Source organism: Myotis nattereri (genome assembly GCF_964212035.1).
Source record: "Myotis nattereri genome assembly, chromosome: 2".
In the NCBI taxonomy this organism is placed as follows: Eukaryota; Metazoa; Chordata; class Mammalia; order Chiroptera; family Vespertilionidae; genus Myotis; species Myotis nattereri.
In genome coordinates, this window is record NC_138076.1 from 179,016,238 (window position 1) to 179,028,791 (window position 12,554).

The 12,554-nt window shown below is 37.2% G+C and overlaps 1 protein-coding gene across 1 annotated transcript in view; it reads right to left on the reverse strand.

The window, feature by feature from the left end:
- Nucleotides 1–5,761: 5,761 nt before the first annotated feature.
- The window catches only part of CCDC91 (coiled-coil domain containing 91), a 277,441-nt gene continuing 270,648 nt past the window's right edge, over nt 5,762–12,554 (reverse strand). Inside the window, exon 13 of the mRNA XM_081083709.1 lies at nt 5,762–6,799. Coding sequence (XP_080939835.1) covers nt 6,689–6,799 — 111 coding nt within the window. The 3' untranslated portion in view covers nt 5,762–6,688. The remainder of the gene's footprint in view (nt 6,800–12,554) is intronic.

Consider the following 12,554-nt stretch of genomic DNA (forward strand, 5'->3'; position numbering starts at 1 on the left):
CTATGATTTACTGATTTAGTTATTCTAGTAGCTTTCTGAAATGTGAAGTTCATTTCAATGTTCAGATGTTTTATTGATTCTTAGAAGGCCAGTTACTGTTTTATGAGAGTTCTTTTATGAGAATATTATTTAATTGAGTTCTTATAGGACCTCAGTTAGAAACACAGCAGTCTTAGCTATTTCTTTAAATTAGTAGTCAGAACTATTAGCTGGAGATTAGTTGAGTTATAAAGAGGTGCAATGATTGCTTAATTCAATTATTTATAAACTCACAGTTATATATAAGTCCACACCACAGGCAAGATACCGTAAACTGCCTTTGGGATACAAGAATCAAACCAAATGCAGGCTCTTCCTTCAAGAGGAGATAGATCTAAACAAGAACACATATTATTAATTATAAATGATAATTAACACAAGATATTAAATTCCATAAGTACTCCATAGAAAAAAACCTAGTATGTAATCCCTGGGGAAGGGGGAGAGGTAATAGAAAGGCAAGTAACTTGCTGAGAATGGATGCTTCAGGGAAAAAGAAAACAGAACTAGACAAGAGCAAAGAAAATTTTACCCACTATTTTTCTTCTATTTACATGTACCCATGATTTATGCCCACATAGTCCCTTCATTATGGCAGCCTGCGTGTAGGCAATGTGTTTGTTTCTCAATTAAATAAAGGGCACAGTTTTGGTTTTGCCTGGATTGTAAAGTTCTGGAAGTCAGTCACAGCTGTAAATCCTCATATCTTGTTTCTACCCACTCACTATGATGCTGGCGGTGATGCCTACAAGTAAGTGCAGATTCAGAACACGCGGGCTTTCTGCTTCCTTGGTAGAGTCTTTGGAAACACGGTGGCTTAACTGGTTTGTAAACAGAAGACTCTGGCTAAGTGCTTTGATCCAACTCTCCTCTTTCTCTTGGAGTTTTATGTTTTCCAGGTCCTTATATATTTTTTTTTTCCCAAATTCAGATTTTATTCTTTGCAAATAATATCTTTGTAATTCAGTGAATGAATAACTACTGTTTTTTAATTATTTAAAACATAGATAGCATTTCCTGATTCCATTCAGTTTAACTGTCATATTTTTTAAGAAGCTATAATTATAGCTACTTGACTCAAGCAGAATAACACCAATCATAAGGACATTGTTCTGGTTTTGATTTCAAAGCAATCTTGAGCAAGACTCCTTTGAATTGGAACATGAGTTAGCATTTAACAAAGCTGAGTTTAAACCTATACTCCAGATTCTAAGTGACAGAGAACTTCAAACTAGGGCACTGTTTGTTCATAGTTTTAGGTATCTGTGATTTACTTGGCTTTGTTAGACAATAGGAGCTTTGGTTCTGTTATATTTTTAACATTCCTTAAAATAAGTCAGAGTGTTCCCATTTTGGATGTGGATTAGTATGGTGGAGGAAGTGAAGAACTTACAAGTGCTGAGTATCCAGGGATTACGTGTGCTCTGTGCTGGATTGCCTTGGTTAATATTTTTTTGGTTGCATGTAATAGAAACTGGCTCTGGCGAGCTTAAGGGGAAAAAGTAAATGGTGCTGGCATATTAGAAGAATATTTGGTTATCTCATAGAATCCAAGACTCAGGAAAGACAGGGATCAAGAGACTTCTGACCTCAGAGTTCCTGTCTGTCTCCCTAGGGGAAAGTAGTTGGAGTGTCTTAGCCTATGACAGGAGGCCCAGTTGGGATCAGACCTTCATCTGTGGATTAGTCAATCAAGGTCAGAGGGGCAGAATTATACTGTTTAGCCAGTTGTTTGTGGGCTACCACACCTGTACTTTGTGGGCAATTCCCAGAGAAAGGGGGAATTACTGTGAACTGGTAGCCACACCAGCGAGGTCTACCATGTGGGGTATTTTACAGGCATAATTTAATTTGCGCAAAAAGCCTACAAAAGTCACTATTTCCACCTCACAAATGAGAAAATTGAGATGCAAAATGGTTAGGCAACGTGTCCAATGTTCCACAATTAGCATGTGGCAGACCTAGAATTCCAACTAAGCTTCTAAGGGGGAGGGGAATATTCTTCTCTTAAAGGATTCATGTGATAAAAGACTATCTGAGATAGAAACTTGGAGATATTTTCTCATGAGAAAATGTTAGGTATCTCCAGAGTACTAGAAAGAGTAAAACTGAGTGTTGAAAGCTCTGGGGTTGAATCCCAGCTCCACCCTGTCATCATGGGCAAGTAAACATCTAATCCTATCCACTCATAAATGCTGAAATATCATCTACTTCACAAGGCTATTTTAACTTCACAGGGTTGTTGAGACAACATGTGAAAATACCTGGCACAAAGCAGAAACTCATTTTTTGGTGGGGGAAAGAACTTTTCTATTAATGAATCCTTAAGTATGCTACCAAAACCGAGTCACAATTTGAGACTGGCTTTCTCACTCAAAAAACTGAATGGCTATCCTACTCTCACCTTTCAAGATGACACCTTCTTCACCTAAACATAACAGTAGGAAATGCTACATACCAAGAGTTAAGGAAATCATACAATAGGCAAAGAAAATTTTACATTCAAAACATTTGACTACTTTGCTTTAAGACTTTGAGCTCACATTGCAGGAAAAAACTCTTACTTCTGGTCATAGCATATACTTAATCACCTAATTCTCTTAGTAAATACTACCTGAGGTGGTAGGATAACCAGAGCAAAAGGTGACTTCAGTTCTGAATGTGGTAATCTCTGAACATCATTAGCTAATTTGGTTTGGAATGATTAATGTATTCAAACATTCTAAGCCCAGATGATAATTCTCAGTTATCTTTAAGAGCAGCTCTGTGGGAAAGCAAGCACCACAACAACCCGAGAGTTTATTATTGTGCACGGTGGGTGTTCTGCAAATACTCAGAGACTGATTGGTATTAATTTGTTCCAAATTACTTCAGACAACAATTAGTCTATGTCAACAGTGAAGTTGGGAGCTTAAATGAAAGAAGAAAAAAAATCTTTCTGTGGTGGTAGGGATGAAAGAGAGGTGTGGACTATTATATTCTCTTGATGTTTCCATTATCTCTGGATCTTAGTCTCTCTGGATCTTAGCTTGTGACCTTCGATGCTTCATTTTCATATGAATCATATCTGAGTTAAGTTGTAAAATACCCTATCATTTTAAATTTGATGACAAATGGTCAAGTGGTTTTAAATATGACCATAACATTGTTATTGTTCCAAAATTAAACGCCTCTTCCATATTTTTTAAATATATATTTTTATTGATTTCAGAGATGGAAGAAGAGGGAGAGATAGAAACATCAATGATGAGAAAGAACCATTGATTGGCTGCTTCCTGCATGCCCTAATTGAGTGAGCAATGTAGGCATGTGCCCTGACCGAGAATCGAACTGTGATCTCCTGATTCATAGGTTGCTGATCAACCACTGAGCCATGCCAGCCAGGCGCCTCTCCTATTTTTTCTATGCTGCAATTCAAGTCAGTGGCCTGCTTGCCTTAATTCCTCATTTAAGTTTGTAAGAGGAAACTAGTTATTCACATTTAAAGATTTTTAGTAAATATTGTAAATATTTAGGGCAAGCATGTCAAACTCAAAGGCTAACATGGGCCAAATAAACAAGGTTTAAGTTTATGTGGGCCACAAAAAAAGCTTCAATTTTCATAGAAATGTAAGTTTATTTCGATAGAGACATGCTGAACACAAAGGGCTGAAATAAATGAGTAATTGTTAATGTTATAGTTATGATTGTATTAGTATGTAGTGACCCCCGTATTTCAATATTAAGTTGTAACCCTGTGTGAGACCCCCAAGACCTGAATATACTTTCCCAAATGAGTGAACGCCCAGAACTTGTACCCGAGACCAGTGGTCGGCAAACCGCAGCTCGCAAGCCACATGCCGCTCTTTGGCCCCTTGAGTGTGGCTCTTCCACAAAATACCACATGCAGGCGTACATGTACAGTGCCAATGAAACTTCGTGGCCCTGCTCAGAAGTCAGTTTTCGGCCTGGGTGAGTCTATTTTGAAGTGGTGTTAGAAGAAGTGGGGGGTGTCGGTCGGTCGGGCGTTGGGAGACAGGGCGCAGGCGGGCCGAGGGATACGCAGCGCGGGGGAGGCGCAAATGATTCATGTACGAGTTGAGTGAGCCAGTCAGCCAGCAGTCTCATGGTGCAGTGGTTAGTGCTAGTCGCGTCCGCAAATCACGCGCGGGTGACAAAAGTAAAGTTTATTAAGTTAATTTTAGGGAATGTTGTGGAGTGAAAGAAGATGTAGTGTCAAAGATTGAGAAAGGTATGTTGGGATGGTTCGGACATATAGAGGATGAACGAAAGGAGATAGACAAAACAAGTATACAAGACGAGCATGGATGGGAGAGTTGGAAGGGGTCAACCTCAGCGAATGTACCTCAATAAGACTGAGGACGTTTTTAGCAAAGGCCAACTTAGGAGTACCCTAATTAAGTCAACAACAATGTACCTACCTATATAGTTTAAGTTTAAAAAATTTGGCTCTCAAAAGAAATTTCAATCTTTTTACTGTTGATATTTGGCTCTTTTGACTAAGGAGTTTGCCGACCACTGCCCTAGACCATATCTCACCAGTACAGCACACCACAGCCACAGCCACCAATAAGGACCATCGTGTTTACTCAACCACATACCAACCCCGGACTTTTGACACCCAGTGTCTCCTGTCCCAAGAGAGGAGGACTCCACGTTGCTCTGTGAGTGGACCCCGAGACACTCCGCCAAGACCAAGCCGCTGCTGCTCCCATCTTCATCCTTGTCGGTGTGCATCGCCAGGTGGCTGCGCTGGTGCTAGGATCCACTAGGAATTGGTAATAAACCCCTGTGTGATTGTATACTAATGTCTGTCTCTGTGCGTTGATGTTTATGACTTGGCTCGGTTGCCTTAGTCCTTAAAGACCCAAGGGGAAAGCCATTATCGCTGACCCTCGGACACCTGCGCTTGTGCCAACCAGGCTAAGGCAGAATAAGTAATTAATGGAATTTAGGGTCAACTGGGACAGTTAACATAAAATAACAGAACATTTTAATAAAAATTAATATTTTTTCTTGAACATTAACTTACCAGACACTGAATAACTGCACAAATTAATGAGTAACACAAATAAACCTACTTTTCTTGTTCTCCGAAAGCGAAATATTTCCTGTTGCGCACACCAAACAAGTCAGTACAAGACTAATGACGTAGCAATCGGCTGCTAAAATATTCCCTGCTGGTATTAGTGGAGAGAAATGGTGCGCCTGTGTGTAAGGCGCATAAGGGAAATGAATGTAACATGATTATAGTAATCAGTCATTAGCGAACATTGTAGTTATTAATAATTATGTAACAGGATATTATAAAAATTAAGTTAGGAAATTTTTATTAAAAAATTTCTTACATACTGTTATATTGGCTGGGCCACAAAAATATTCGTGTGTTTGACATGCTTGATTTAGACAGTGGTTCTCAACCTTCTGGCCCCCTCATGTTGTGACCCAACCATAAAATTATTTTCGTTGCTACTTCGTATCTGTAATGTTGCTACTGTTATGAATCATAATGTAAATATCTGATATGCAGGATGGTCTTAGGCAAACCCTGTGAAAGGGTCGTTGACCGCCAAAGGGGTCACGACCCACAGGTTGAGAACCGCTGATTTAGGGTGTATGTTAAAAAATCATCATCCATGGATATATAAGTTTGAGTAAGGATTTTTTTTTTTAAATGAAGAAAGAATTAACTTAAAAAAAGAAAGGCTAAAAAATGACCAAATAAGTTTCTGAAGTTCTTTTTATTACACTGATGAGTCCCATAAAAGTACAAAGCCCACAAAAGTAGAAGCATTTCAAAAACAAGACAAAATGTTTGCATAATTTTAATGACAACATTTAGTTTTGATGTTAAAAAAACAAACCCTCATGATTCTGCATTGAAGCACACTGCTCATGAATTAAGTACATTCTGAAATTCAGGGAAAGAATTTCGTATCTCTTATTTGAGCCTGAATTCATGTAAATGGTATGTTACATTCCTTTTCTAGAGATTAAGTTCATGATATGATTCATTTAAAAATGAATTTATTGATTCACAGTGACTTTGAAGAAACAGGAACTAAGCGTATATCATACACATACCCCTTTAAGTGGTACATTAGATCAAAGTGGAATTAATATAATAATCTTTAGTGTTTTCCATTGTTACCAACAAAAATAGATCCCACTACAGAAAAGAAGTGTGGTAATGTCAGAAGGAGATGTTGAAATCTATGCTTTTTTATCCTTAAAATCAAATAAATGCATGATTACATTCTAGAATCATATCAAGAGTCACTGTCAAGCAATCAGTAAAGATATTTACTGCTTCTGCCAAATACAATATAACAGGCCAGAGGCTATAAAGTTTACCTAATTAACTTTTGGTAATGTGGAAATTTTCAATGTTTTTTGAGTCACATTACACATTCTGTTGCTGCTGCTGCTGCTACTACTAAAATAATAGTAAACGTAAAGGAGTAAATAAAAGAAAATAAATTAGATCTCTTGATCATTCTAAGTATTGTTGTGGTTTATCCTTGAAGTGGAAATCAGTTACCAAGGTTTGGAAAGAAAACAAAAGCATCTTTGTAATTCACTGCATGTATTATTTGAGAGGTCTAATGATTTATCCATTGCCAGTGTGGGTTAGCTTGTCATGTCCTCTTTACTCAATGTCAACCGGTTCCGTAGCTATCAAAGCACTTAGCTGTTTCTGAGCACAGGAGAGGAACAGTTCCAAACTGGACAGGCTCCTTTGGCGGATGACTTGATCAAGCTGTCATTTTTTTTTTTTTAAAGAGAGAGAGAGAGAGAGAGAGACAGAAAAAAATATACTTAGTTGGGGGATAAAGAATGTTGTCACTGAAGGCCACTTGAAAAACCTTTTCAGATGGTGACTCAGAAAATCAGAGACAATGTAGTAACTACTTCTGGGCTATTATCTAAGATGAGAAGATAAATCATTACAATTTCATAGTTGATGTTATCCAGTTTTTGAAGAAATACCATAAGTTTGATCAGAGTGATTTAAAAATATATAAAATAGTATAAAATTCCAGTTCTTAATGAATATTCAGATCAAACATCCACAAAGATCACTCAAAACACAAAAGAAATATACAGTAGAGAAAAGCAGCATAGTTGCATCATGTATAGGGTTTAATGGGGCAAAGAATAAGGGAGCAATAAACAGTTTTCTGAAATTAGAGAAAGTTCTTGGAAAAGGTGTACTTTAAGATTGTTGAAACTTATTTGACTTGTTCTTCCTGCTGAGTTAGAGGTTTTTTAATTAGGATTTTTTAAATGTTTCAATAAAAGTTAATATAGTAAGTAAGAGGTTAATAATAAGTCATCCTACATAATAAAAGGGTAATATGCAAATTGACCCTACTGGTAGAACGACCAGTCACTATGATGTGCAGTGACTACCATGGGGCAGACACTCAACACAGGAGCTGACCCCTGGTAGTCAGTGCGCTTCCACAGGGGGACTGCCACTCAGCCAGAAGCTGGCTCATGGCTGGCCAGCGCAGTGGCAGTGGCAGGAGCCTCTCTTGCCTCCGTGGCAGAGCTAAGCCGTTAGTCGGACATCCCCTGAGCGCTCCTGGGCTGCCAGAGGGATGTCTGACTGCCAGCTTAGGCCCGATACCCCCGGGGAGCAGGCCTAAGCTGGCAGGTAGACATCCCCTGAGGGGTCCTGGACTGTGAAAGGGTGCAGGCAGGGCTGAGGGACCCCCGAGTGCATGAATTTTCATGCACTGGGCCTCTAATATATAATAAAGAACTTTCAGAATGGTAAGGATTACTGAATACATCAAGGAAACTTTCTAACTCTTCTTCCCTAAAAAATTTGTTCATGGTGTAAAAATTACTATTAACAACACAATGAAGGGACTCAAAAGAAAGCCAAATAAATTCCATTTCACAATATATACTTATGATTTTTATGCAAAAGTTAAAATATCCTTCATACAAATTCTTGCCAACATAAAAGACAAATCCAAACAAAAATTCTGTATTAAATTACATTTTTATATTAAAAAATATTAAAAAATGACTGAAAAAAACCAGAAGATTAAAATTTTGAATTATCCTCAGAATTAATATAAAAGAATATTATATGTAGTAAATGCTCATGTAAAATGATTGAACACTCCTAATATTCCCTTAAATGTTAATATTTTGCAAATTTAATATATTTACAGAAATAGGATTCGTGCTTATCCCTTTTCATGATTTTATTTCCTTTTCCTCTGAAATGATACCATTTGTGGAATATACACATTCTGCTTACAAGTGTCTATTAAACAAGCCAGTTCTATGCATTATAATTCCCAGGTAAATGGAGATCTTGCCTGTCTTGCTGACTAGTGTACTCCAGCATCTAGAAAAGGCATGTTAGACACATAAAATATCTGCTGTGATTGAATCAATCAATACATATTTAAGCCTAATAGAGTAAGGCAATCTACTATGATATGATAGATGCACTTTTAATCCTTAAAGTGAAACATGCTTGACCTAACCTAAAAGATAGGTAGAAATTAAAGTTGAAGTCTTAAAATTTTTATTTTAATATATGTAAAACAGATTGAAATCTAAATATTTGCAGTTTCAAAAATTATTTTGTACTTGGTCCAAATTCAAATAATAGAGAAGACTGTACCAACAACACCCACTTCCAGTCCACATCCAGTGGTTCCAGTCTACTTTTGGATGTTTTCACACATTTAAGTCTGTTTTTTTAAAACACATGGTCCAGATCTTATAATCGTAACAATGGGAAGAATCATACAATCAGTTAGTTTTATTGTCATTACTGGAAATTTTTCCTATCTCATTCTTAAGAAATTGCTTGACCATCTTCCATGATTTATTTAACTATATTACCACTGACAGACATGCATTTATTTCAATTTTGTCTTGTTTTTAGAGCACTAAAGAAATTTACAACCTGAGTACACTCCCTTCAGAAGATGGTCAAGCATTTGTCTTGGACAGATTCTAAATATGTGGAATTTCTAGGTCATAAGATTTGCATATTTTAAATTGTGATAGATATTTCTAAACTGTTTTCCAGAATGAGGGTACCAATTAATCAGCCCCATCTACGATGTATAAGAGGACCACTTTGCTCTGTTTTCTTCTTTTAAATGCTGGCATAGTTTTTCATTATATATTTATAATTTTATATATATATATATGAATAAAATGAATATGTTATCATTTACTTTTAAGTTATTTTATTAATAGACTTTGGATTGTTCCTAATATTTTGCTATTATAGTTAATGCTATACTAAATACCCTTCAACACCGACTTCTGTATATTTATGCTAGCATACCTTGTAGAGGTTGTTTGAGCCAAAGAATATGTCACCTGCAACGTTACCTCTATTATAAATCAGGTTTCCAAATCAGAATGAATATGTCTTCGGGCTCCCAATTCAGTTCCCACAGACCAGTGGTCGGCAAACTGCAGCTCGCGAGCCACATGCGGCTCTTTGACCCCTTGAATGTGGCTCTTCTACAAAATACCACGTGCGGACGCGCATGTACAGTGCGATTGAAACTCCATGGCCCATGTGCAGAAGTCAGTATTTTGTGGAAGAGCCACACTCAAGGGGCCAAAGAGCCGCATGTGGCTCGCGAGCCACAGTTTGCCAACCACTGCCATAGACAATTCACCTACCCCTACAGAAATATATTACTGCACTTTATAATAAATTTTAATATGTCACATCTTAACAACCATACTGACAACCATACCATCAAATATTTCAGATGAATGGAAATTAGTGAACCCTTATAATAAAGCATAAAATCCAAGCAAAGTTCAGAAGCAGATTCTTTGGAGAAACTTTTCTCCTTTGGGAGAATATGACACAAACTCACAATGTGTATGGACCTAGCATTCAACCTGTGATTGTTGCTAAGTAACAATAATCATCTGGATTTATGCATTCAGCATGAATCTGTGATTTTTAAAAATGCAAAAACATGTATAAGGACAAAAAGTTTAAAAGATTTTTATTTAAACATACCAAGCGCTTTTCTCTTGCTTGTGTTAGGGGTCAACCTAACTTAGCAATGATCAGATGATGGACATACTGGTTTTGGGTTAGGCAGCTGCAAGGCTCACTTCACTTCTCTCAACATGCTTCCCTGAAATGTCTGATGGCAAGAATCCACTTAATAAAGAGGAACTCAACCCTTTGAGAAGCAATAAGGTGACACTGGGACTCGGTGACGAGTAAGACACATTGGGCCATCACAGTGCCGAGCTTCTGATAAGTTGGGGTCCTTCCTGGGCACAGTAGGGAAGACTGTCTGTGAGGGGGACACTTGAGACCTTTCTCTTAAACGGTGAATTCCTCTCCCTGAAACAAGTACATCAAACTGATGTTCTTGGCGAATTACTGAATTTCAACAGTTTCTGTTTTATTAGGCATGACCTTATTATCCTTTATTGAGGCAAGAAGAATTTCAGCAAAATATTCAATTCCTTTTGCCCCTCCAAAAGTGGGGCTTAGTTCTGCATTTGTGGCTTTCATTTCAAAGTGAAGCAAAGATTTGTATTCTGTGACTTCACATTGGCAGTATCATGTGGAGAGTAGTGGTGGCAAACATTTTTGGGTATGGGTTTACAATCTCGTCTTAATAGTGTAGCTCTAACTGCTTTGTTTTCCCTTCCATTTCTGTTGCTTCAGCTGCTATTCAGCTCTTTCAGATACCTGGGGGGATAAAAACTTGGAAATTCTAAAGTCCCTCAAATGGACACTGGAGCTTTATAAATCTTTTTCTCCCCTCTTTATCATCTCTTCAGTTTTCCAGTATCCTGCTGAAAACAATTTGGACGCATACAACTTGCTAAAAGTTAATATTTATAAGCTTAGAGAAAAAAAAAGCACACAAATTCCCAATTATTCCCTATCTTAGATTTATCTTTTCATCAGTATTTCATGTCACAGCAAAAAAAAAAGAAAAACAAAATATCTCTAGACCTTTGCTTTTATTCCCTCATCACCAAAACACAATATGATAGGTGGTAAATTTATACTGATGTAAAGAGCAAAATACAAAATCAATTGTAAATATATAGGACTTATTTTAATGGGACTGTTTATAACACTGTTTACATCCCAAAAAATCTGAAACATTGTTTTTGACTATATATATCTTATTATATGTTATATATACATTTGTAGTACTAATTGTGATTTCAGTATCTTTTGGGCTTCTACAAAGTACAACAAAAGATGTGAAAATATTAGGTTTACCTTTATCAAACTTACTTTTACAACCTATCCTTCTGAAATTTTAAACATGATTAAAAAGTGATCTAATTTTTCAAAGAAGCTAGAATATCTATTTGGCAAATCCATGATAGAAACTGACTCATAAACAAATGTTATCAGCTTAGTAATAATACGTTTTATGGATTCACTAACAAGCTCTTTCATGGGCATTGAAGAAAGGTCAAGTATCATGATCCAGAACTATGACTATTTAGACAAATTTTCCAGTTAACGTCATCCTATTGAGTAAAAAAGGATTGTTTACCTTTTGATAAGAAATAAAATAATTCTTCAGTCTCTTATTTATTATAACTGCTATCCTTTGAACATTGCTATTTGGATATGAATGCCTCTTTTTTTCTGACTTTAACATCCTCCCACAAAGGAATACACTCAAGCTGTTGTTTCATTTACATGCTTGATACTGAGACAATCAATTAGTCAATTAGTCAACCAGTTGATCATAACAAAGTCAAGACTGCCACTATTTTTGTATTATTGTTCTGAGGCATGGGCAAAAAAAGTATGTCGCAATGTCTTTGTCCTTAGAGCTTTATACTATTTTTTTGAGAAATACATATAAAACAATTAAAGAACAATTAGGTGCTGACATGTATAGTAATGACTGAGTCCATGAAAGATCAGAGAATGGGGGAGTTCATGGTGGGAGAGGATAGCAGAGAAAAACGTCACAAAAGTGGAACCTGAGCCCTGACCAGTTTGGCTCAGTGGCTAAAGCGTTGGCCTGTGGACTGAAGAGTACCAGGTTTGATTCCGGTCAAGGGCATGTAACTTGGTTGCGGGCACATCCCCAGTAGTGGTGTGCAGGAGGCAGCTGATGGATGTTTCTCTCTCATGGATGTTTCTAACTCTCTATCCCTCTCCCTCCCTCTCCGTAAAAAATCAATAAAATATATTTTTTTAAAAAAAGTGGAACCTGAACAGACACTTAGAGTATCAAGAGCATTTCCTTGGACAAAGAGGAGCAACATAGGGAAGAAATCCTAGGAAAGCAGATTAGCAAGAACAGACACACAGATATGGAGGAAGGAGACATTATTTAGAGACACTGAGGATGGAGGCTTGAGTAATGGAGAAAGTCTGCTAAGAATACTCATATAGCCAGCTGATGTGGCTCAGTGGTTGAGCATCAAACTATGAATCAGGAAGTCATGGTTCAATTCCTGGTCAGGGCACATGCCCAGGTTGCAGGCTTGATTCCCAGTGGGGGACA